Source organism: Procambarus clarkii, chromosome 18 (genome assembly GCF_040958095.1).
Source record: "Procambarus clarkii isolate CNS0578487 chromosome 18, FALCON_Pclarkii_2.0, whole genome shotgun sequence".
In the NCBI taxonomy this organism is placed as follows: domain Eukaryota; kingdom Metazoa; phylum Arthropoda; class Malacostraca; order Decapoda; family Cambaridae; genus Procambarus; species Procambarus clarkii.
The window spans coordinates 29,351,178-29,378,735 of record NC_091167.1 but is presented as its reverse complement, the minus strand read 5'-3'; the positions used below and the strand labels follow the sequence as shown (position 1 = coordinate 29,378,735).

Below are 27,558 nucleotides of genomic sequence, written 5' to 3'. Positions count from 1 at the left end.
TAGGGATCGGGAAGCCAGATACAAGGTACCATTTGGGAGATCCTTCAAGAATCATGGGAAGAGAAAGACCTGGGGGTTGATAGCCAGACATCCCCTGTAGCCCACATAAAGAGGAAATCATCATCGGCAAATGCTAGGTTGGCCAACATAAGAACTACTACTTTAGAAACTTGCGTAACATTTAGGACCTTGCATATTACACGTCAGACAAATCATGGAGCATGCAGCTCCAGCGTGGAGTCTGTATCTAGTCAAGCACAAGAATAAATTGGAGAAGTTTCAAAGGTATGCCACTAGACTAAGAAATATTGCCGGAACAACCGTGGACATTTTCAAGAGGAAACTAGATTTATTCCTCCAAGGAGTGCCGGACCAACCGGGCTGTGGAGGGTATGTGGGCCTGCGGGCCGCTCCAAGCAACAGCCTGGTGGACCAAACTCTCACAAGTCGAGCCTGGCCTCGGGCCGGGCTTGGGGAGTAGAAGAACTCCCAGAACCCCATCAACCAGGTATCAACCAGACTAGTACCCGAGCTGAAAGGTATAAGCTACGAGGAAAGAGATTACGGGTACTATACCTCACATCGCTGGAAGACAGAAGAGTTAGGGGAGACATGATGACCATATAAATGATTCTCGGGGGAATTGATAGGGAAGATAGACAGCTTATTTAACACCGGTGGTGTATATGGGCAAGCGGACACAGACAGAAACTGAGTACCCAAATGAGCCATATGGAATTACAAAGAACTTTTTTTTTATTGTCATAGTTAACAAATGGAATGCATTAGGCATTGATTGGTGGACGCAGACTCCATACACAGTTTCAAATGTAGATATGATAGAGCCCAGTAGGCTCAGGAACCTGTACACCAGTTGATTGACGGTTGAGAGGCGGGACCAAAGAGCCAAAGCTCAACCCCCACAAGCACAACTAGGTGAGTACACACACACACCAAATATTTCATCCCATCCTCCTACAATGAGAGTACTGACAGTAATTATGTGGTGGAAAGTACCAGTATGTAGTGACGGACCACCAGAATGTTGACAGTTGTGTTAGTGTATTTGGACGAATCGGAAACGTTTTTAACCGCAATGTAAATAATCTCAACCTAGCAATCCTAGGCCTATTACACGCTGGCTTAGCCTAATATAGTACTTATATGTGATATACTAGGCCTAGGAATATTTAAGTTTGGTTTTAACTTTATTTTTTCCGGACTCTATAAAATTAAAACAACAAAACGTGAACTTTCTGGTGGTCCATCACGACATTTTTACTCTCCGTCATATAGGTACTATAAGTACTATCATTTCAGCAGGATGGGTTGTTATTGAACGGTCAGAGACCCGCAATTATGCACTAAATATTTCTTTCCCTGCAGATGACATCTGGATGAAGGTACGGCTCCCTGTCCCCATCCGTAAGTGTTCTCTCTCTCCTGTGTTCTAAGCATACGTCATAAATAATAGGTTAATGTGTTAAATTGAAAGATTCTCCAGTGAATTTCTTGTTTATTTGAAAGTTTGAAACATACTTTTCCAGGCAGTAAGAAGTATTTTTGACTCTATCCAGAATTCCCTTAGATAATACCAGCGACAGATTGTTCTGGCTTAGAAGGGAAGCCAGATAATGACAGGAATGCCGTAGAATATACCAGAGTTTTTATCCTATTTTCTCTGTACTGGGAAACTCTAAATTCCATCAATTAAAAGAATAGTCTATTGATATCACATCCACGGCACCACATTTTCTCTATTTGCCACTCCTTACAAATGTAACATTTTATCATAATCAGAGAAGTACGAACCCAAGCAACCCGCCTAACGTTTTGAAAAAAAGTGCATAGAAAACGTCAATACTTGTGGAGTTGGTCCTCAGAGCAAACCCATTACCATGAGAAACCCCCCCCCCCTACCAAACTAACTGGATACCCGCTAAACACACACCGAAACTACGACGTTGATACAACGTTCGAACAAGTTTTAACACCTCCTAACCAGTTATAACAACCAATATAGCAAGTTGTAACAACGTTCTAATACGTCATAAACACCTTAAGCCAAGATATAGCAACTTTATTACAAGTTGTAACAAGCGGAAAAAAGAAAGAGTTTCGGTTTGTGTTTCCAGGATAGTTATCTAGATATTTGTGATGGTCCGAAAGTTTGTTTTTGTATTGATGAAGGTATTTTCTCCCCGATGCCATGTATGACTAACCATTCTGTGAGATGGGAATATTAAATGAACTTATAGCCAGTTTTTTTTTTATCTATATTGTGAAATCTTTGTGTAATCTATATAAATAAAAATGTACATGTTCGTTTGTCCAAAATCGCTAATCTACGAAAGTTCTTCACCAATTGCTTTTGAAATTTTGACACAACGTTCCTTTGCATACGAGCGTGTTTTATATAGCTACTATATAGATGTCACGTCTGTGACAGGTAAAAAACATGTGTTTTTTTTTTTACTGTTTTTTATGTGAGTTTTCATGTGAGGGAAATCTCAAACCTTTTTACCGATTGCTTTGAAATTTTGACACAACGTTGCATTCGAATACACGCGTGTTTTTATATACCTACTATATACTTGCCATACTTGTGACAGGTAAAAACATGTTTTTTTTATAAAACAGCAAAAAAACAACACTTTTTACTGTTGCTCGTAAAAGCAATACACGCTATACTAAATAGTTATGATTCCATTTCAATGTTTCTAATTGCATTGATAAATGGAATTTTCATAGATTTCGATTCATTTTCATTTTGATTTAATTATTTTGAGTGACATTGCATTGGAATTGAATTGTGTCGTTTATCATACCGTTCATTTTGTGAGTATAGTTTATTTTTTTTTATTTGTTCATTTTTTCTTTTTTATTTTTTAACTCCTTTTATTTTTCAGTGATGGGAACATCAGATCATTTGGGAATGCATCGGATGAGTGGAGAATGGTGGGGAGGATGAAGGGATGGGGGGAAGGGGTAATGATGGGGAGGATGAAAGGGGATAGGGAAGTGGGGGATGGTGAGGAGGACGAGGGGATGGGGGAATGGAGAATGGTGGGGGAGGACAGGGGAGTGGGGGATGGGAGGGGGAAATGGTGGGGATTACGAGGGGAGGGGGAGGGGGAATGGTGGGGATTACGAGGGGACAGGGGAGTGGGGGATGGTTGAGAGGACGAGGGGGAGGGGGAAATGGTGGGAAGAACAGGGGGACAGGGGAGGGTTTCTGTGGCTCAGCAATGTGCATGTGTTGCTGAGCCACAGCAACGCGTGGCCGGGTACAGCTAGTCTTTCATATAGAATAGAATTTTTGAATTTGAATTTGAATAGGTTAGCAGCACATTGCTGGCCTTAGCTTGTTAATAACAAAAAAAAGGCCTGAAAGTAGGTACACGTTAAATAGTAACGTGACAATCACACAGGTTACTATTCAATATGTGTTCTTCCGGTTTTAATTTGATAATAATACGCCATATCGCAAAATGCCGTCAAATTTAAGCCAAACAAGTTTGCAGCGACCTCAAATGGATTAGTTTACCTACAGTAAAGAGGAGCCATTTTCTGCTCCTCTTCTTGGGCATTATAAAAGAAAACTACAACACATGCTTAACTATTATATTTTTATCACAAAAATTAAGATTTGTTCATAAAAATTATGGGTTTCTCATAATAATAATAATAATAATAATAATAATAATTATTATTATTATTATTATTATTATTATTATTATTATTACCGCGGGTAAAGCTTCAGCTTAGGGGTCCAAGTTAGGGTATCCCAAGCATCAGGCTTGGATACCCATGTGCATGGGAAATAGACTTACAGGTTCCGGAAGATGAGAGGAAATGTCAGCACTGTGGAGAAATGCCCGGCTGACCACTGGAACATTATCTAACACAGTGCACAGTTACAAACCCATTAAGATTTCAACATAGATTCAACAGAGCAGAAGTTGTTAAACACATGGGGTAAAATCTTACTGAAGCGACCATACGAGTCATAAATACTCATACTCCGCCCAAGTAAAACAGAAACAAGCAACACTTAGTGGGACAGCCAGAGGCTTGGGGCCCGCGCAGGAATATCCCTGCAAAAAAAAAAAAGTTTAGGGGCATTGCCTTGAAACAAGGCCATAGTTTGGTTCCCAGGGTGGGTCTTTAAACTTTGCTCCCCTGATCCAGGTCCCTCTAGGAGCCTCGCTCAACGACTGACCTTACCAAGGATGCAGCCCACAACAGTTGCCTCGCTCCTGGGTACCTATTTACTGTTAGGGTTCTGTACCTATGTGATGTAATCATAATAGTTCATTGTGTCGGGGGACAGGAAGTCAGAGTGTATTCATACACGTTAGGCTTATATCGAGGTCCCCCCCCCCGTCAAATTGCTGACCAGGCCCAAGATGCAACCCCAAAACAAGCTGAATAACGCCTCAGTACCTACTTACTGTTAGGTGAACAGAACCATTAGGTGACAAGAAATGTGCCCAACTATTTCTGTCCTGCCCGGGGTTCGAACCTGTGCGGTGGGTAGCCCCACTCACACGCCCCAGACAATCATGAGTCCACTACCACTCACAGGATGGGTATGGGTCCACTACCACTCACACGTAACACCGTCCTCAACACAGCAACAGGTAACACCGTCGTCAACACAGCAACAAGTAACACCGTCGTCAACACAGCAACAAGTAACACCGTCGTCAACACAGCAACAGGTAACACCGTCCTCAACACAGCAACAGGTAACACCGTCCTCAACACAGCAACAAGTAACACCGTCGTCAACACAGCAACAGGTAACACCGTCCTCAACACAGCAACAGGTAACACCGTCCTCAACACAGCAACAGGTAACACCGTCCTCAACACAGCAACAGGTAACACCGTCCTCAACACAGCAACAGGTAACACCGTCCTCAACACAGCAACAGGTAACACCGTCCTCAACACAGCAACAAGTAACACCGTCGTCAACACAGCAACAAGTAACACCGTCGTCAACACAGCAACAGGTAACACCGTCCTCAACACAGCAACAAGTAACACCGTCGTCAACACAGCAACAGGTAACACCGTCCTCAACACAGCAACAGGTAACACCGTCCTCAACACAGCAACAGGTAACACCGTCCTCAACACAGCAACAAGTAACACCGTCCTCAACACAGCAACAAGTAACACCGTCCTCAACACAGCAACAAGTAACACCGTCGTCAACACAGCAACAGGTAACACCGTCCTCAACACAGCAACAAGTAACACCGTCGTCAACACAGCAACAGGTAACACCGTCCTCAACACAGCAACAGGTAACACCGTCCTCAACACAGCAACAGGTAACACCGTCCTCAACACAGCAACAAGTAACACCGTCGTCAACACAGCAACAGGTAACACCGTCCTCAACACAGCAACAGGTAACACCGTCCTCAACACAGCAACAGGTAACACCGTCCTCAACACAGCAACAGGTAACACCGTCGTCAACACAGCAACAAGTAACACCGTCCTCAACACAGCAACAGGTAACACCGTCGTCAACACAGCAACAAGTAACACCGTCCTCAACACAGCAACAAGTAACACCGTCGTCAACACAGCAACAGGTAACACCGTCCTCAACACAGCAACAAGTAACACCGTCCTCAACACAGCAACAGGTAACACCGTCCTCAACACAGCAACAAGTAACACCGTCGTCAACACAGCAACAGGTAACACCGTCCTCAACACAGCAACAAGTAACACCGTCCTCAACACAGCAACAAGTAACACCGTCCTCAACACAGCAACAGGTAACACCGTCCTCAACACAGCAACAAGTAACACCGTCCTCAACACAGCAACAAGTAACACCGTCGTCAACACAGCAACAAGTAACACCGTCCTCAACACAGCAACAGGTAACACCGTCCTCAACACAGCAACAGGTACACAGACAAAGCACGTCAGTCCACACAGAGAGGGTCATGTTTGGGTCACGTAGTGTTCGGATATTTGGTAACCGAACGCAAGAACGTTGAACGTACTGTGTTCATAAAAATATTTGTATTTGTAATGCCCCTCGGGAGGATGAGCTGACTCGCAGCGGCGCGCTCCTGAGCTCAAATGAGCTCAATGAGCTCAGCCGAGATAAGCGAGGAGCGTCCCTTGTGGCTCAAGGTCATGAACAGGGTGTGAGGAGGGAGGCAAGAATAGAGGGAAGGTCGAAAGATTAGATAATGAAGATTGGACTAAAGATACCAGTCATAATCTGTACTGGCCACCGGTACATTGGACGGGCGCACACCTGAAAGTCTAGTTTTTAGACTTCCTTTTTTAGAGGCTTTGATTAGGCAATATATAGGTCGAGTGTCATATGTCGGAGCTGTCTTATGTGTCGAGTATGCCGGCAGTAGCAACAGGTGTCATGCGTCGAAGAAAGGACAGCCGTGTCATTGTGGATCAAAGCTGTCGTAGTGGCAGGTGTCTTCCATAGATCAGGTAAGCTAACGCCAGTTGTATTATTTATGTCGTGGGCCTGGAGTTGTCCCTGTAACTGGTCGGAAGTTTGGTGAGGTGCCCCGACAACCACAGGTGCTTCGTGCTAACACCATCACCAGTGATTATCCCCGCCTCCTCTCTCCTCCACACACACAAACACACACACACACACACACACACACAAAATATACAGCGGTTGTATGGGGCCCATATCTTAAGAAGCACATCAACAAACTGGAAAAGATGCAAAGATATGCTACTAAGGGCTCCCAGAACTGAAGGGCAAGAGCTATGAGGAGAGGTTAGAGGCATTAAATATGCCAAAACTAGAAGATAGAAGAAAAAGACGCGATATAATCACTACGTACAAGATAGTAACATGAATTGATAAAATTGGTAGGGAAGACTTCCTGAGACCTGGAACTTCGAGAATGAAGGGAAGAATAGAATGAAGGGAAGGCAACTTCCAACTTCTGAAAAAGAGGAAGACTTGGGAGTGGCCATACCTGGAGGTCTATCACCAGAGGCCCACACCAAAAGAATAACCAGGCCACACAGCCCCGCTCCTGTGATAGGTAAGTCCACCACGGGCTCACCATAGCCTGTGCTATTTGCAACTTTTTGTTCCCAGTTGCTACGCAGAAGAGCCACATGGATGCCGGGATCAGCGAACACAGACCGGAGTGTCTACGAAGAAGCATAAAACGAAAATGAAACAAAAGTAGATAGGGACAGTATTATATGAAACTGTCAGCATCCTCAAATCCCTAGAGAGCTACACCTCGACCCCAATTATATAACCACTATTATGTAAGTACACGCGTACACTAAAAATTCACATACACATATATTTATAATTGCTTAGTTATATGATGACCGGCCATTTTAGCGCCAAAATCTTCGTTCACAGGAGTGCTATTTAGATAATCAACAAGCGGGCGATGAGTCACAATAACGTGGCTGAAGTATGTTGACCAGACCACACACTAGAAAGTGAAGGGACGACGACGTTTCGGTCCGTCCTGGACCATTCTCAAGTCGATTGAATCGATTCAATCGACTTGAGAATGGTCCAGGACGGACCGAAACGTCGTCGTCCCTTCAATTTCTAGTGTGTGGTCTGGTCAACATAATCAACAAAATAAAATGCAATTATCTTATCAGGTTATATTGCCTACGAGGGCAGTAATATGCCAAGAATTTCAGCAAAATTTAATAGGTCCAAGTCAAATGTTCATTAGTTATTGCAATTATTTTCATCCTACTGTGCAGGACGTGTCAGGTGTTGGGGTCAGCCAAGAAGGCCAGCAGGAGTCTGACCACACCTCGCCCCGATAGGTTGTAGTGGCTTGTAAATTATAATGAATAGAAAGTTACCCATAATTTGTACAAGACAACTGTACAAGCCACAATTTTTGTCCCTCAAAACAAATAGGAACCTTTATCTTTTTAATGTCATAAAATAGTGGTTATTTCCTCGTTTACTGGTGTCCATGTGATAAGGTTGGGGGGGGGGGGGTTGGGGAGGCTTGGGATGGGAGAGGAGGGGGAGGAGGGAAAGTGAAGGAAAGGTGGGGCCATGGATAGGGAGGAGGGACCAGGGATAGGGAGGAAGGACCAGGGAAGGGGAGGAGGGACCAGGGAAGGGGAGGAGGGACCAGGGAAGGGGAGGAGGGACCAGGGAAGGGGAGGAGGGACCAGGGAAGGGGAGGAGGGACCAGGGAAGGGGAGGAGGAACCAGGGAAGGGGAGGAGGGACCAGGGAAGGGGAGGAGGGACCAGGGGAAGGGGAGGAGGAACCAGGGAAGGGGAGGAGGGGCATGGGAGGCCCTACTCAACACCGAGATTCTCAGCACTTGTGGCGACAGATTCCATCAGTCTGCCGACGGCACTCGAGAGGTAAGGTGTCGTCAAACTGTTCCCGCAGATTCTTGACTGAACTGTTCTCACGAGGCTTCAAAGCTACACAACAAAGCTTTCTACCTTCAAGATTTTTCAGTAATGTTAAACACTGTCCTTTAAAGTTCGGTCAAGAATCGATGCTGCCAGATCTAGCCATAATATTTCTGAAATTCCAAAGCTGTTACAGTCAGCGTAGTTTTGTCTGGGAAGTGTAGTGCTTAGCGCTTAACTTGTTGATTGAGTCAACAAAAGGTGTTGTTGATGGGACGCTTGACTCAACATGTTGCCTGTACCCCCCCCCCCCCCCATGTTTTGTGTTTGATTTTACTGCCTGGAAGGTTAGTGTGTTGTGCACCCCATACCCATCCTGTGAGCGCCAGCGCAAAAGGGTTACAGAGGGCACAACAGGTCTTAATCAGACTTCAGTATATATTTTACATTAGCTTTTACAATAGATCAGTACACCATATAAGTATAATGATAGCTTGAAACAAACTGCTTGCACTGAAGTAGGAATTTGCAATTCTATGAATTGCAAATTCCTACTCGTCGTCGTGGCTCTGACAAAAAGTTATTGGTTTATCACTGTCGAGGCCAAGAATCCTGATAGGCTTACGAAGATCCTACCTATCCAACGATTGTCCATTAATCAGACGACCCACAGTGGTCGCCTAGCCTCTGGATGATTTTCTGCTAGGTGAACAGAGGCATCAGGTGTAAGGATGTGCTCCCAAACGTTATGCTCTGCATGGGGAACGAAACAAGACCCAATCGACATCGCAAGGCCTTATACCCGGCACCGTAATGTGAGCGCCCCGCAACAATCACGTCCCGAGCGGCAAAATTTTTATTTAAAACCCAGTTGGGTGTGTCCGACTGTGGTAGCTACTGTGCTCCGGTGACCCGCGTTGATTGTTGGTGGCTGTGACGGGATGATCATGTCTTGACTGACCTGAACTCTATCATTTGATAAGACCTGATTGAATAGCTGTTTGTGTGGAACTGTAACGACGAGGTTATTCATTGGTGTGTGTGTGTGTTCTCTTTCTCTCTCTCTTTCTTCTCTCTCCTCTCTTTCTCTCTTTCTTTCTTTCTATCTATCTTTCTTTCTTTCTCTCTTTCTCTCTTTCTCTCTTTCTTTCTCTCTTTCTCTCTTTCTCTCTCGCTCTCTCGCACTCTCTCTCTCTCGCACTCTCTCCCTCTCTCTCTCTCTCTCTCTCTCTCTCTCTCTCTCTCTCTCTCTCTCTCTCTCTCTCTCTCTCTCTCTCTCTCTCTCTCTCTCTCTCTCTCTCTCTTCACTTTCTTCTCTCCCTTCTCTCTCTCTCTTCACTTTCTTCTCTCCCTTCTCTCTCTCTCTCCCTTCTCTCTCTCCCCCTTCTCTCTCTCCCCCTTCTCTCTCTCTCCCTTCTCTCTCTCCCCCTTCTCTCTCTCTCTCTCCCTTCTCTCTCTCTCCCTTCTCTCTCTCTCCCTTCTCTCTCTCCCCCTTCTCTCTCTCCCCCTTCTCTCTCTCTCCCTTCTCTCTCTCCCCCTTCTCTCTCTCCCCCTTCTCTCTCTCCCCCTTCTCTCTCTCTCCCTTCTCTCTCTCCCCCTTCTCTCTCTCCCCCTTCTCTCTCTCTCTCCCTTCTCTCTCTCTCCCTTCTCTCTCTCTCCCTTCTCTCTCTCCCCCTCCCTCCCTCCATGTGCTCACGACGAACAGTTTTGACTTTATAATAGGCCATGAAAACCAGTTTTCACTGTACAAAGGCTCAGGTCGAATGTCGTCACCTTTCCTGGTCCGTAAAGTGCGGATTTCAGTAGTGATATGCTTCATCATTTCGAGGTTGGGGAGGACAATATATATATGCGTTAACATGGTGTTTGGGGAGGGTGACCGCGGGTCCAAGGTCGTGTGCAGGCTGCAGTTTGCACTCCTCCTGACACTTAGGTTGGATCAGTGTGTTGCCTCTGGAGTGTCTCAGTGACGTGCTCGTGGCTTGACTACAGACTGGACAGGGCCAGCGTTAATAACAGCTTCCAGATGGACAGATTAAGAAATTCCAAGGATCCACTGAACTAACGAGGCTCATGATTGGAGACAATTGAACCACACTGGAGAAGCTTTTATCCCACAGTGGATTGATGCAGTCTGAATCTGTTGTTTACACTGAGCGCTCGGCGATATCAAGTGTCAAATTTATTGACGTAGAATGTGGCTGAAAGTGTTTAAACATAACGTTCAAAACAGTTACTTCTTTAACAAATTCCATATTTAGCAAAGAAAATCAACATCACAGTAATAAGCTGGCAAGGGTAAGTGTTTTGGGGAACGTTCCTGTAACAGCCTCAACAGAGAGTCTGGTTAGCACGCACTCCGTGACTCTGCAAGACACTCTTTACACTTAAGTGTTAATGTAAGATACTTGTGTTGTGAAACGTGGCCTTAACGTAGTTCGGAGAAGAGCCAGGACCTCCCGTACCCAGAGCTGAGATGTCTATCCTGAGAACAAGAATCAGTGTGAGAAAAATTATCTTGGTTATATAACATCAGACTTATTACTGAAGACTTGAATAGAATCACTTGGAATGAATATGTTAACCTAGCAAACATCAGGACATCCCTTAGGAATGTAGACTAAGCATTTTCAAACGCTATACTCAGCATATGTCCGATCAGTGCTAGAGTATGCAGTACCAGTAACCCCAACAACAAAAAACAAAACAATATTTAAAACTTCAGAGGTTTAAGGGGACTGAACTGTGATATAATGAGTGGACTGATTCAAATGGCACTGAAAGGAAGGAGAAATGCAGGTGGACATGATCAAAATATGCAAAATATTCAGTTACTGATTTAAAATATACGAGTTTTAGGCTGAATAGTAACAACGTGAAGACGTGCAATAATCTAGACATGCAGATCGGTCACCAGTATGTGAGAAAATACTTCATCAATGTAGGGACATTTAAGAAGGGTAATGTTCCCTTCATCTTCAACATACTTGAAAAATAATAGAGCCGCAAGATATTTGCATTAGACGACCGACTATTATCAGGAAAGAGCCCCATTAGCTATAGCTTAGTCCTGCAAACCGCGTTGGGTAAGATTATTTTGTTGCCCTTATCAAAAATATTCGTCTGTGAGAAGCTAAAAATTCTGTCTTCTTTTGGGTGTGATACATCTGAGATACAGTTCAAAGATGGCGTCAAATTTACAAGGAGACCCTCTTCGAACGGTACATTCTCGAGTTGTGGGGAGGATTGTAAGCTCTGACGAACTAAGGTTAATTTTGCCATTGCGAAGCTCTATATTAGAATACTCTCTCGTTCTGTAGGATCACAGAGCCTATTCCTTTTGGCTTGACGCTTTTTTTTTTGGGGGGGGGGGGAGGGTGGTGATTCAACTCGAAATGTAAAGTAAACTCAAAGCTTATTGGAATTTTGTTGATACTACGTAGATGACGTTGTTGTTATATCAGATGAATGTTTACCATTCAGATATCTTGATACTATGCCTTAGACATTTACCCTTCTCTTGGTTACCACGCCTCTCCTTGACAACATTGTGATGAACGGGATAACTACTTCATTATTGGCTCAAATTACGGGAGAAAGGAGTGGAGTGACTGGACACGACCTTCCACAAAACGTAAGTCATTCTCGCCTTATACGTCTCTACACCATCACACTTCACGACCATCACACTACACCATCATCATCATCATACTGCACTATCACCATCATACTACACCACTACCACCACACTGCACAACCCCTACATTACACTACACCACCATCTGCACCATTTCTCGGAAAATGATAATAAGGTATGTAGAAGCACTCAAAAGATTTTAGGAGGTCTTTACCGTAGAACCAGTGTGAACACCAAAGTTGCAAGATGAAAGGCTGGAAGAAACAATGGATGATATTGCAGTTCCTGTAGAAGATGTAACAAAATATCTGGACGAAGTGTATATGCCAAAGTCAATGGGACCAGACTTAATCTCGCCATGGTTGCTGAAGGATACTGCAGAAGTACTTTGTCACCCATTATATAAAAATTTTAATAAAATGCTTGAGACAGGAAATATCACAGAAATCTAAAATAGCAAACGTAATCCCAATATTCAAAAAAGGGGATACAAAGAAGGAACTAAATTTCTGACTGGTGTCATTGACAAGTATTCCATGTAATGTGCTGGAGACAGTAGTCAAGTTGAGAATGGTGGAGCAACTATGCTCCAGCAAGAGAGGACCGACTATGTGACGGAAGGTTTGCATAGGTTTTAAAAGGGAAAGTCGTGTCTGACAAACTTGGTTGAATTCTATGGCAAGGTTCCTAAATTAAGACAGAAACAAGAAGGCTGGATAGACTGTATTTTCTGTGTCAAAAAGCATTTGAAACGGTTCCTCGTGAAAGACTGGTGTACAAGATGGAGAGGCAGGCTGGGATAACTGGGGACACACTTGACTGAGTAAGGGAGTACCTGAAGGACAGAAAACAGAATCACAGTCAGAGAGCAGGTTTCAAGCTGGAGGAATGTAACAACTTGGGTCCTACAAGGCTCTGTCATGGGACCACTGCTGTTCCTAATTTATGTGACCGACCTGCCCGAGGGAGTGAGCTCAGACATATCAATGTTTCTAGATGATACAAAGCTGATGAGGAATGTAAACATGGAGGAGAACTGCAGGAACTTATAGGAGGACCAAGACGGACTCCAGTAATGGTCAAACAATTGGTTGCTGGAATTCAATCTTAAGAAATATAAGGTATTAAAGATGGAAAAGGAAGAGAGGAGACCAGAAGCCATCTACTCCCTAAGGGAAAAAGAAACTTCAGAAATCGGAGAGAGAGAGATTTGGGAGTGGATAAAGTTCCATTACTAACACCAGAGGGCACACATAAACAGGATAATATCGGCAGCATATGGGACGCTGGCAATACAAGGACTCCTTCAAGGCAGTCTACATAAGATAAGTTGGACCAGTACTGGAATAGGCAGCACCGACATGGAATCCGCCCGCCCCTTGTGAAGCATAAAACCAAAACTGAAAAAGTACAAAGGTTTGCAACAAGAGTGGTGCCAGAACTAAGAAGGTTAGGCTACGAGAATACGCTAGTGGAACTAAATCTCACAATCCTAGAGGATAGAAGGAACAGACGGGATATGATCACAACATACAAGATAATGAAGGGAATAGATAAGGTTGACAAGGATAGGTTCCTCAAACTGAGAGAAGGTAGGACAAGGGGACGCAGGTGGAAACTTGAAACGCAAATGAGCCGAAGGAATGTAAGGAAGTACTCGTACCCTGCACGGGTGATCGACACATTGAATGTCCTGAAAGAAGTAGTTGTGGAAGCCACCTCCATCCAGATCTTTATGGCCAGATTCGACAAAGAATTTGAACGCCAGGATAGTTAAATTATAACCCAGTAGGCTAGTAGACGGGGCATAAAGAGGTAGACTTCACTGCCCCACAGTCACTGATAGGTAAGCAGCGGGTAGCTACTGTGGTGGTGGTGGTGGCTGGCTGAGGCAGAGAACATTGGATGACAATGTGCTAGATCAGGTGAGTGAGGGCCACATTGGCACTCCCCGTCAGCAGGTTGGCACCCGGCATGGTCGTCCGTCACTCACTGTCTCATCACACCCTTCAAGACTCATTGTGAGTTTATACTTTGCTTGTTAATTTAGTATTGTAATGGAAACTGAGCATAAGTTGTATATAATTACACTCTTAATTAAGTCGCATGGTGTAGTTATGGATGTACACTGAGGTGTATGCTGCGTGAGAATACAAATTACTACCATAGGTCTGTGTTGTGTTGTCTTACAGTCTGGGAAGTGACGTGGTCATGCGTATATAGATGTATGATAGAGTAGCTATGTTACGGGCTATTCATGCCTGTGCCACCTCTTGGGTGGCTTAATCTTTATCAATCAATCAGTAGCTATGAACGGAGAGGCCATAAACACACATGATCTACATATGCGGGTCTTGCACAGGGTATTTTTTTACTTAGGAAATCACAATGGCATGATGTCATTGTGCAAAATTATATCATTTTGCAAAATGATATCTCTTTGCCAGAGATGCTGGAATAAAAAGATAACTAATTTGACAAACATGTTAAACATGAACGGCCATTTGTAAAACCATGTTGCGACTCATTTATTAATTTATGTTTTTCAAGATGAAGACGAATTTTATTTGCAATTATCGATTCAAGTAACTTTCCCACAATAGACGTTAGGCTAATTGGCCGATAGTTTGACACAAGTGATCTATCTCCTTTCATAAAAATTGGTACAACATTAGCAACCTTCCATGACTCTGGCACTCGACCTGACTCTATTGATTTATTAAATATGGTAGACAGTGGCTCGCAAAGCTCCTCTTTGCATTCTTTAAGCACCCTGGCAAACACTTCATCCGGCCCTGGGGATTTGTTTGGTTTGAGTTTAACTACTTGTTTAATTACATCCTCCCTGGTAACTGCTAAACTAGTCAACCTGTCCTCGTCCCCACCCACATAGACTTGTTCGGCTGAAGGCATATTGTTAAGTTCCTGTTTATTGTGTAAAACCCTGGTTTGTGTCTCGGAGAGGCTGCAGGATCCAAGTTTTGGCAGTAGAACTTCCATTTGCAATTCTTTTACAGTGTCGTAGCTCAGTCGATTAAGGCAGCGTCTGGGATCCTCTCGGACGTATGTTCGAACCCTCGTCACGGCCCTTGTGGATTTGTTACACTATTAATATTTTCTTTATGTCCATTCATCCATTTGTACACCTCTATCATGTCACCGCTAACTCATCGCCTATTTATTAGATTTATGAAAGACCTGGGTAAATACTGGTTCAGTAACAGGGTTTTGATTTGTGGAACCAATTACCCCGTAACGTAGTGGAGATGGAGTCCCTTGAGTGTTTCAAGCGTGGGTTGGACATGTATATGAGTGGGATTGGGTGGTTATAGATAGGAGCTGCCTCGTATGGACCAATAGGGCTTCTGCAGTTACTTTCATTCTTATGTAAAAATCATTGGAACATTCCGAGGATTCAAATCAATGTTCCGAGTCTCTCCAGCCACGCGCCTAAATGATATCATACCATTGTGATTAATTACATGGTGTGTAATGTAAGGGAACGTATGGGGGGGGGGAACTATACCCGCACCAGAGTGTAGGGGGGGGAGGGAACTATACCCGCACCAGAGTGTAGGGGGGGGGGCTCTATACCCGCACCAGAGCGTATGGAAGTAATGTGTAAAAGCATGATCTGGTATCAGTTCGATGGTTCAAGATCCTGAGTGGATTCAGTATCATTCCAGGTAACATTAATTACTTAATAGTGATTGTGGTCCAGTGTGTTGATGCGCACAACTGGGGTGAACCAGAACGCTAGTTCGAATCCCCCAGAGTGCTCCAGAAACCCTATACTTGTCCTGTGAGTGGTGGTTACTGGGCACCCCACACTCATACTGTGAGTGGTTATTGGGCACCCCACACTCATACTGTAAGCACCGACCCTTATGTATTCAAACAGTGTTCAGCCAGCAGTATCTGGGGACCTGTGTGTATCAGGAGGTCGTGTTCGAGGGGCCACCGAGTATGATAAGACTTACGATGAGCTTTGGGAAGGAAAAGCTTGGAGCCTGCTTAAAAGTCAAAATACATCTGCTGTGTCCACTTTTATAAAACAAAACACAGAGGGGTCAACGGGTATTAATCAGGCGTCAGTGTGTGTGACACTGACCCCATTCCTCTCGTGTAGTCGGTGGCTGAAAGGTCACAGGATCACATAATGGGTTCGGAACCGGTTTCGATTCCATGATATGCAAATAATAAATAGAATGTAACAAGTTCATCTCAAGCATTTTATGGATTTATTGAATATTTTCCGGGAATTGGTCAGTGTATATAAAACAGGATGACTGTTTACAGCAGGAGTCAAGAGGCTTAAGGCTCGCCGCCAGTGTCATAGACCAGTCGGAGTGGAGGCCCAAGTGTTATCGTTTAATAAATATCTCCGGCTATACTGACCTCTGCGATTTTCTTGACGTCTCAATTCGGTAATATGTTTTCCGCGGACTGTTTTTTATTGCTTCATATTTTTGTATTCTTTGGGAGAAGCAGAGAGATGGAAGCAAGGAAAAATGTGGAAAGGATGGGAGAGTGAGAGGAAAGGGGGAGAGGTGAAAGAGGAGGGGAGATCGGGAGATAGAGTGGAGAGGGTAGGAGAGGGGGCATGGAGGAGAGAGAGACGAGAGTCTCTCTCTCCTCCATCTCTACCAATCTCCCCCGATGAGAGACCGGGAGATGGAGGAGAGGGAAGAGAGGGAAGAGAGAGAGTGAGAGGAGGGAGGGTGAGGGAAGAGAGTGAAAGGAGGGAGGGTGAGGGAAGAGGGAGAGAGAGGAGGGAGGGTGAGGGAAGAGAGAGAGAGAGAGGGGGAGGAGGGATGGTGAGGGAAGAGAGAGAGAGAGAGAGAGAGAGAGAGAGAGAGAGAGAGAGAGAGAGAGAGAGAGAGAGAGAGAGAGAGAGAGAGAGAGAGAGAGAGAGAGGAGGGAGGGTGAGGGAAGAGAGAGAGAGAGATAGAGAGAGTGAGAGGGAGGGAGGGTGAGGGAAGAGAGAGAGAGGAGGAGGGAGGGTGAGGGAAGAGAGAGAGATAGAGAGAGTGAGAGGGAGGGAGGGTGAGGGAAGAGAGAGAGAGAGAGAGGGAGGGTGAGGGAAGAGAGAGAGAGAGAGAGAGGGAGGGTGAGGGAAGAGTACCATAGGTCACAGCCACGAGCCTCATCTACTGCTCATATATCAACACATCTTCCCAAACTGAGAGTACTTACAGGAACCATGTGGTGGAAAGTACCAATGTGCGGTGAAAAACCACCAGAAGGATGAACTTTTGTATTTTATATATAATATAATTTAGATAATTACCTATGAAACCAAAGCCAATCATCTCTAACTAGTGAATAATTCCAATAAACTTGACGCACTCAAGATGTGTTCCTTACGGCCTTCATCTTTGACACATTGAGGTAATGGTTCCTTGGCGGACAGGTGTGTCTCCCTTTACTTTCCCATTCCCTCTCCCCATTATATAATTATATATATATATATATATATATATAATATATATATATATATATATATATATATATATATATATATATATATATATATATATATATATATATATATATATATATATATATATATATATATGTGTGTGTGTGTATATCACGAAAATAAACACGTGATTAAGAATGTGACAATGTCAGACCACGGAGGAAAATGAAACAGGAATTTCCTTAAGTACTTTCGTATATTAAATACATCTTCAGAAGGAATCATCTAAATACTTAAATACATCTTCCTTCTGAAGATGTATTTAAAATATATATATATATATATATATATATATATATATATATATATATATATATATATATATATATATATATATATATATATATATATATAATTATAATCACAATGGCGTGCTGTATCAATGAAAATCATTTTAAGACAATAGTGACTTGAACTCGCGACCTGGAGGTTGGGCCAGCCACAAGACAAGACTTCGAGTCCGTTCGAGCATCCATGACGAGAGAAAAAGACTAAAATTTAAGATGATAATGAAACGTTGTAACCATATCATTACCACTACCTCGGTCATGATGTGAGAGACCCGCCGGCTGTTGCTCCTCAACCCATTATGTGCCTCACTGATCAATGTTCTCACGGGTTAGCCTTTTGGCACATAATAAAGTAAATAAAACAAAATAAAAGCAAACTCGTAAAATGGCATGCCGGGCGACCCCGACCTGAGCACGGGGTCACCTGCTGATAGTGAAGGTAAAACGCCTCTTACCTCACTTTCCTCTTGCTAGTGGGTTCCATGTGTTGGTGGCGAGTGTTGCTTGAGTTAAGCTGCGGCCGTTGGTAGAGCGAGCGCCTGTCAGCAGCGGCAGTGTCGCCATTTGCAGCAAATGTTTGGATTCGGCACGTGTAGCGGCGGAGGTGTGATAACTGTAGGTTTATGAGTGGTGTAATGTTGACGGCTTCAGTACTGGTTCATCATTTACTCTTCTCTTACATAAGCTTCTCCCGTTGCATGTTTACAACTGGATAGATATATCTGACATTCTTATGCAGTGTTTTTTTCTAAGTAATGACACATAATTACGTAGTTGCTGTGTGAAAAAGGTGTTGTCGTCAATGCTTGTGATTGTAGTGTTGTAACGAGTATGGTGCCAAGATATTTTGGTGATAGGACAGTTATCAGTGACGATCGACTTTCCAGGATATATATATATATATATATATTTTATTAAATATGACCGAAAAAGTAAGATTAATAATTCTAACACGAATTTTCTCAATCTTTCGTACATTATGCTTCACTGTTGGAGGTAAATCAAAAATCACTTCTCCAAAATTCATTTTTATTTCTAGTCTGACGCGACACGGGCGCGTTTCGTAAAACTTATTACATTTTCAAAGACTTCACAAATGTAATAAGTTTTACGAAACGCGCCCGTGTCGCGTCAGACTAGAAATAAAAATGAATTTTGGAGAAGTGATTTTTGATTTACCTCCAACGGTGAAGCATAATGTACGAAAGATTGAGAAAATTCGTGTTAGAATTATTAATCTTACTTTTTCGGTCATATTTAATAAAATATGTCTACAGGAAAGACTGCTACCAAAATATACTAATATATATATATATATATATATATATATATATATATATATATATAATATATATATATATATATATATATATATATATATATATATAATATATATATAATATATATATATAGAGAGAGAAGGAGTCCTTCTGAAGATATATTAATATACGAAAGTACTTAAGGAAATTCCCGTTTCAATTTTCCTCCGTGGTCTGACATTGTCACATTTTTAATCACGTGTTTACTTTTGTGATATACACACACCAACCCGTTCTCGCACTTTCGTATAGTCAATATTGACTTATTAAATACGTGCATATGTGACATACTTAACATACTAGTTTACCTTGAAAAGCTTCATAGAAAACATCGACCTTACCTAACCTTCTTAGTATGTTTAGATAAGCATCTTATTGCTTCGTAATTACAATTATTACTTAACCTATTATAGGTATAGGTTAAGTAATAATTGTAATTACAAAGCAATAAGATGCTTATCTTAACATACTAAGAAGGTTAGGTAAGGTCGGTGTTTTCTATGAAGCTTTACAAGGTAAACTAGTATGTTTAGTATGTCACATATGCACTATGCACGTATTTAATACGTCAATATTGACTGTAAGGAAGTGCGAGAATGGGTTGCGCGCGCGCACACACACACACACACAGATGCCGAAGAAATATAAGAAAATTCACCTTCGCAAATAGAGTGGTAGACGGTTGAAACAAGTTAAGTGAGAAGGGGGTGGAGGCCAAGACCGTCAGTAGTTTCAAAGCGTTATATGACAAAGAGTGCTGGGAAGACGGGACACCACGAGCGTAGCTCTCATCCTGTAACTACACTTAGGTAATTACACACACACACACACACACATATATATATATATATATATATATATATATATATATATATATATATATATATATATATATATATATATATATATTCTTTTTTTGGCAGGGATATTCCTGCACGGACCCAAAGCCTCTGGCTGGCCCACTAAGTGTTACTCGTTCCTGTTGTACTTAGGCGGTGGATGATTATTTATGACTATATTCGCTTCAATACCTTTATGTCCAATGTGTTTAACAACTTCTTCTGCCTGTTAAATCTCAGTTGAAATCTTATTTGCTTTGTAACTGTGCACTGTTAGATAATATTTTAGTGTTCTGTCAGGCACTTCGCAGTGCTGACATTTTCTCTCAACTTTTGGAATCATTAAATTCCAAATGCACATGGGTATCCAAGCCTGATTCAATGTAAGTACACTTCTATTTTTATATTGCTTCCTGTCATCAAAATAAGTGTTTCGTAGTTGATTTAGTTCTTAGACCAACATGCAGATCCTGATGCTACAGCTGCTGCATAATGGTCACTGAACATCTTCTGCATTGATTTGTCTCTAATTATTTTCTTAATGTGTGCTAGGCTGTCATATGCAAATGTTCACATTCCTCCTCTTAGTTGCATGTTCTGTAGCTTCATCTGCAATGTCATTCACTGGTATTCCTACATGACTTGGCACCCAGTTGATAAACATTCGACGACCTTGATGTTTAAGTGTCTGCATTAATGCTATAACATTTGTGGTCAGATGGATGTTGTCACGTATTCTTGTTGAAAGGTTTTAGCGGCAGTTCTCGAATAAGTATGTGTGACAACGTATTGTTGGTGTTCTGCAAGAGTATGTCCCAAAGCCTTTTGAATGGCTAGCATCTCTGTAAAGTTCAGTACAGTACCTGTTTGAGAGTCTCCAACTAACTCCAGAATTTCCTGCCTTAACTGCAGCAGCTCCAGACTTTTGTCTTTGCTAGGCTAATGATCCGTCTGTGAAGTATGTGAAGCTGTCAAGATGCCAAATTTGTTTTTGTATTCATCTGTACACTGATTCGCAAACCACAGTTTGTATTGTGGTAATCATACATATGTCAATCAACCATTTTGTATGAGTTATGCGAGATCTGAAAAGTGGTCCATGATATTCTTTCGCGTCATTCTCTGCTTCTTAGGTAATTAGTTGTTTAACAATATTAACTAAGGCTTAAGAATATATTTTTGTGTAATGTTGGATTTAAGAGGTTAACACAAATTTCACATATGGCGTGAAATGAGTCACATATGGCGAGAAATGAATCATGTCTTGAATCTAGCCTCACTGCATTAGTTCGTGGTTATATCGAGAGAATATTGTGCAACACGACTTGCAAGGTGTTGCAGCCCCTTCATGCTCCAACACGTGAGGGGTTACTCACTTTATACAGTCCAGCGCCTCGTCACAGGACCCAGCAACAAGGATAGGCTACCTGACAAAGCTTCGCTAAAGTTTATAGATATCCCAATAACAAATCAGCTGCAAGCAAATAGGTTATGAAATTAATTACATCTGTACACGTATATCTGTAGATACACACTGATCTGCACTATATCTATATCATGGCGTTTTCTTATTTTTCACTGTGTGAACATGATAAGGGCTGCGTGAACAACATGGCTTCAGAAAATACGTTTTTATTTTTTTCTTATTTGGTTTTATGCACTGTGAGATGATGTTACTTTCAGATTCAGGGGCCCATCTAACACATTCTGAAGGTAGGGCTTAAAAAGGTTTAAAAGGAAATATGCTAGCATAGATTCAAGAATACCTAAGTCACAGGTATGTCAGAACAAAGTTGCAAGGACAAATGTCGGACTACCACTTGCAAGAGAATGGGACTCCACAACGAGGAGTCCTCAGTCCTAGTCTTTTTTTAACATCCTTTGGAAACCCTCGTTACCGTGACATGTGCAGAAGAGGTTACATTGCTAAGCTATTCTGATGTTATAGCATTAGTAGTCACAGGTCCTTCACTAATAAATAAAGCACAAGGGGCATTAGATAAAGTAACAGCTGAATGCAGCATTTTAGGGCTAAAAATATCTGCACAGAAGTCTAAGGTAATGAGATTAGGTGGGAACACTCCAGACAGGCACCTACGCATTCAAGACATTAACCTTCAGTGGGTTACACAATATCAATATCTCGGAGTGTGGATAGATTCTAAAATAACATTCAATAAGCAAATTCAATACCTGAAGGAGAAAGCAAAATCACGACTGAATATAATCAGAGCAATCACAGGGCTTCGTTTAGGAGCGGGACAGAAAGTGTTAAGAATGTTTTACATACACGCCGTTCGTTCCCTAGTTGATTATGCAGCGCCTGCCTTACTCACTCTTTCTCCTGGCCAGTGGGCCAACGTTGAGGTTATTCGAAATTATGCAATGCGAGTCATAACAGGAGCTCCCAGATGGACTAAAATACTGAATCTAAGACTAGAAACCAAGCTAACATAAATTGAAATAAGGGTAAAATGGATTGCTGCATGCATGCTGACCAAGATATTGACTAGACCTAGATCAGTACACTTAAAGATATATTCACTGGAGCCCTAACTCGGGACAGAAGAGCGTCCAGTACCAACAGGTGGACCCATTGTGCAATAAACGCCATCAATACATTCGATATAACATATAGCGTCCTCGTCGAGACTCCTAGTGTTAATGGCTCTCGGGAAAACACAGGTAATTGAGTCTAAGCAAATCCCCATTATGATCGTTAATGATCATGTCTGGGAGTAAAAGTGATCACGGTAATCATATTTAAAGATAACATTCCTTCCTTTTGTTACGTGTGTTTGACATAAAGGATAGATTGTATTATGGAACAAACAGTTGGACATATTTGATCTAAATAGAATTCACCAGAATATTATTTAGATACAAAAGTTCAAATCGTCTTTCTCAAGTTAATAAATTAGGACTTCCAGTACCTCCTTAATTAAGTAAGGTAACCAAACCTACCCTAACGAAACATGAGGTAACGTCACCTAACAGGTGGGCGTATTAGCCCAGGGTGTAGTGCTAGGAAGCTACTGCTCAACAAACTATTATAATACAGTAACCGGCCAGTTTTCCTATACAGTCCGTAAACAATAATAACTGCTGCACGAAAATAAAAATATAATATAAGTTTTTCTTGTTTGTAAATTTTATTCATAAAATGTATCACGTTTTACGTGTCCTGTGGACTGCTGCGAGGCGGGGGGGTGGGGGGGGGGCTTCCAAGGCACAGGTCCTGTGAGGGGTATCTTTAAAATCTAAATATTTCACCCTCGAAGGCTTATTTTAAAAAATTGTATTCTAAATAATAATATTTATTTAAGACACCATATTTTATTACACTGTATGACTATTATTATCAAGTATGCCAGTGAGTATGACTATATTTTTAGGACAGGAAGCTCATTTGTTCGAGAGCAGACCAATATATTTTGTTTTGTCAATTACTTTTGGCCATCTACGAACGATAACCAGGCACCCCCAATAAGACTTTGCACTACCACGGTGTTGCAGGAGGAACAAGTACCCTTACTGAGCTTCAAGTTCATCAACAACAGAAGAAAAAGTGTACACAGTCCCTTCCGAAGGTCCATCATGCTGGGCCGTAACCTGCTGGTCGATGTGTTGGCGGCGGTATTCGGCGTGGGCGCTTGGGTGGCCGTCAACGGCCTGTGGGTGGAGCTGCCCCTGCTGGTGGAGAAGCTGCCGGAGGGATGGAACCTCCCGTCGTACCTCTCAGTTATCATCCAGGTGTGTTGGTCTTCTCTCACACATCCAAGAAAGTTCTCCTCTACGTGTTTTTGCGCCTTCGAGGGTTTATTATCACCAATAATAGCTCTGTGAAATAAAGATTTCTTGCGCTTCGGATCACCGGTATGAACATATCTTTATTGTACTCATATCGTCAACTTTAGGACCTTTCCCCTTGCTTTTCAGATCGCAAACATTGGTCCCATAGCGTACTCTGTGTTGATAGCCTTCCGGCCAGGACTGCGTCCAGCGCCGGTGGTGTACGGGGTACTGGCTGTGGGCTGCGTTGCCTCCCTTGCGATGTCGATGCTGTGGGATAAGACGTCATGGGTGGGTGGAATGCAGCACTCAACAGCGCTCCTGCTCTTAGTTTTCCTGCTGGCGCTGGTCGACTGTACCTCATCGGTGCTCTTCATGCCCTACATGGCTGTCTGGCGGAAAATCTACCTGCCCTCCTACCTAATAGGGGAAGGGCTGTCTGGGCTGTTGCCTGCTCTCGTGGCCCTCGCTCAGGGCGTTGGAGGTAACTCCAAGTGTATGAACATTACCATCTGGAACATAACTGAAGAAGGCAATACCACTTACATAGACGTTGAACCTGTCTCTCTCAGCCCGAGGTTCACTGTAACAGTTTTTTTCTATATCCTCATGTCTATGATGATTGCAAGCGCCCTGGCCTTCACCCTGCTAGAGCTTTTGCCTAACATAAAAAATGAACGAGCAATCCCGCCCTCAAACTCTGAGAGTGTGGCTGCGCTAGAAGCTTCACACTCCAACACCCAATTGATGAGTACCTTAGAGTCCAGAAAGCAAGACACGGGCATGAGCTCGCAGCTCTACTGGATCATGCTGGCAGGTCAAGCCTGGGCCTGCAGCCTTACCAACGGTGCTCTACCCTCCATTCAGTCGTATTCCTGTGGGGCGTACGGCAATGTAGCCTACCACTTGGCAGTCACGCTGTCGTCTCTGGCTAACCCGTTGGCGGCACTGGTGACGCTGGTTCTGCCGAGGGCACGAGCATGGCTCCTGCTGGTGCTTGGCACCTTTGGGTCACTGGTGGCAGGTTATATTCTAGCTACTGCAGCCCTCAGTCCCAACCCGCCCCTCATGGGTACCAAGGCGGGAGAGGCTCTCGTGGTAAGTACAGTATTATAATCTTACAGTTTAGTTTTAAGCATGTTTTTGAGTTAGGTCTACACTCTCAGGCCATTTATGGTGTGCGGGGCACATCAATAGGCCTACCTGAAAAAATGAGAGTTCATATTAACATAAAATAATTATTTATGTTGATCTCAATGTCTTTTTTGTAATGTTTCGTCGCTGAATTCATCGCATGTTTCATCGCTCAATAATTTGGAAGGCATCAACAATGAATTAGGTTTGTCTAATTACATTAATGTTTAAATGGAAAGGGATAAGACATACGAAAAATATTCAGTCAAACTAAAGAATTGAACAGAAAAGAGGCAGAGAAAATTACGGCATGAAAGACCGGTTTCAATGTGTTATTTTTAAAACGTAACATTTCTTTCATCACTAAAAGAAATTTGAAATAATTATACAACAGTGGGTGACTTACAGATAAATTTGTTGTACACTTACATTATCAGAAGCTCTAGATAATTTGTACCCTTCACATTTTTTGTAATTACATACGAATGAAATCACCAATCATACTTAACCTCATAATGCGTCAGCTGAGCTAAGCAGCTAAACGCTTCTAGCACGATCAAACGATGACCTTTAATGATTCCATATTTATGAATCCCTAAAGACATACTAACATGAACCTTGTCACTCACAATACAGGTATTGGCGTGGGTCGTATTCACAGGAGTGATGACCTACGTGCGCGTGGAGATTGCCAATCAGATGCGAGAGGAAGGTGCCCGAGCACTCTTCTGGTGTGGCGCCGTCACACAGGCGGGCTCGGCCATAGGGGCCATCACCACCTTCGTCCTGGTCAACGTCTATAATCTATTCACTCCGTATTATCCATGCTAGAACTTATTAAGCTATACATGTTAACTAAGAAACGTATGTTATTGTGAGCGATGCCGTTTATTAGGGTCTGGATATTATTGAGTGTTTCCTGCATGAAGTCTCTGTGAGGAGTTTTAAACAGGTATTTAAAATTACATTTTGTTATAGCTCCCTTGATGCATGTCTTATTATCCCTTATACAATGGACATCTTTAAAGGGGGGTTATTACTTTGCAAGTGTTGGATGAAAGATATAAAGTTAACCAATATTAGTATTTTTAGCTATAATATATTTTATACAGTATTTTCAGTATAAATGTCTACTCTTTTAAGATTTTATTGTTACTTTGATTTGTTAAATGAAGTACAAGCATTATAATGTAAATGGAGAAGCATTAGTGGACAAATTGGAACGAGGATTACCCGGACAGCCTCATGTCCGTAGTTGTCTAGTCAAGTATCATTTATTCCACTGTGGTTTGTGCTCTCGAAAATTAAGATGTTCCCTACTGTCTACTCTTCATGATTTAATCTTCATATATGTTACTACCGAATATCCTAAATTTAAAATTTACCTTAAATTAAACTATAATTATTCAAGAAATCAACTTAAAATTGTATAGCTGTAGCATTGATAATTAGCGATATTTTACATTGAATATAGTGTTAGCCACAGCATTTTTGCCTGTTGTTTTAAGTCAACATTATAGACTGTCAATTTTATCAGAAAACAAGTTCTTTATTGTCACTACCTGAATGTATCACTGTACTGTAACTTTCAACATTTTTAATAAATGAGTTTTTTTCAGGCAAAAGTTTTACTTTCATATCTCTGCAGTTGTATATTTTCACTAACATTAAAATCACAGGAAACTCTCCAGTATTCCATTACATTATTCGCGTGTTTTTCTTGTCATTATTTTGTAATTATTTGTTATTATTAATTATTTGTTATTTGTTAATTATTAGCAAATTATAAAATATTATGTCATCAAATTATTATACAATTCTCTTATATATTAGCAATCGATGTCAGATCGTCAAAAATTAAAGTTGAAAGTGCTCCGGGTTTATAGTTGCACTCAAAGTAGTCTGTATACCAAACTTCAAACTTTTCATATATTGAACCCGTATAAGACACTTGTGCTAAAAAAAAACAAAATATCGTCCCCATCAATCGTCCCAATAAATAGGCTGCTGAAATTCAATTCAAGTAAGTGTAATGAAAATATGTAAGGAAGATAGGAGACCTGTATTTAGCTATATCATAAGGGGAAGGCAATTACAAGAAACAATAAGAGGAAAAAGACCTGGGAGTAGACATATCTCAACACTAACACAAGAAGCTCGTGTGAACAGGATATCAGCAGCAGCATATGGGAAGTTAGCAAACATAATAACATCATTTAAGAATTTAAACAAGGAAGCTTGCAGGTCCATACGCACTGTCTATTTGAGACCGTGACTTGAGTATGCTACTCCAGGATGGAACCCACACCTTGTGAAGCATAAACAGATGCTTAAGAAAGTTCAGAGGTTTGCAACTAGAGCAGTGCCAAAATTGATAGGCCTCAGCCATGAGAACAGGTTATCAGAACTTGCCTTCGCAACCTCAGAGAAAAGAAGAAACAGAGTAGATATGATAACTACATACAGTACAAGATCTTGAGGTGAATAGATGAAGTGGATAAAGGAAGCCTATTTAAATTTAAAAGAGGTAGAACATGGGGACATTGTTGGAAGCTGGACATGCAGTTGAGCAAAGAGATGTAAGAAAGTTCTCATCCCCTGTACAGGTGAACAAATCCACAAGGGCCGTGACGAGGATTCGAACCTATGTCCGAGAGCATCCCAGACGCTGCCTTAATCGA

The 27,558-nt window shown here is 42.2% G+C and overlaps 1 protein-coding gene across 7 annotated transcripts in view; it reads left to right on the top strand.

Annotated features, from left to right (window-relative positions):
* The window catches only part of Rift (Riboflavin transporter), a 53,528-nt gene extending 27,033 nt beyond the window's left edge, over positions 1 to 26,495 (top strand). Inside the window, exons 2-5 of one of the 7 annotated variants that reach the window (XM_069326451.1) lie at positions 1,387 to 1,403; positions 23,468 to 23,704; positions 23,891 to 24,841; positions 25,514 to 26,495. In XM_069326451.1, coding sequence (XP_069182552.1) covers positions 1,387 to 1,403; positions 23,468 to 23,704; positions 23,891 to 24,841; positions 25,514 to 25,708 — 1,400 coding nt within the window. In that variant the 3' untranslated portion in view covers positions 25,709 to 26,495. Of the gene's footprint in view, positions 1 to 1,386; positions 1,404 to 6,267; positions 6,493 to 8,345; positions 8,391 to 10,257; positions 10,683 to 10,845; positions 10,888 to 11,829; positions 12,019 to 18,144; positions 18,409 to 23,467; positions 23,705 to 23,890; positions 24,842 to 25,513 lie in introns of those variants that run through there. The other 6 variants (XM_069326453.1, XM_069326454.1, XM_069326455.1 and 3 more) reach the window with 6 other exon arrangements.
* The last annotated feature ends 1,063 nt before the right edge of the window (positions 26,496 to 27,558 follow it).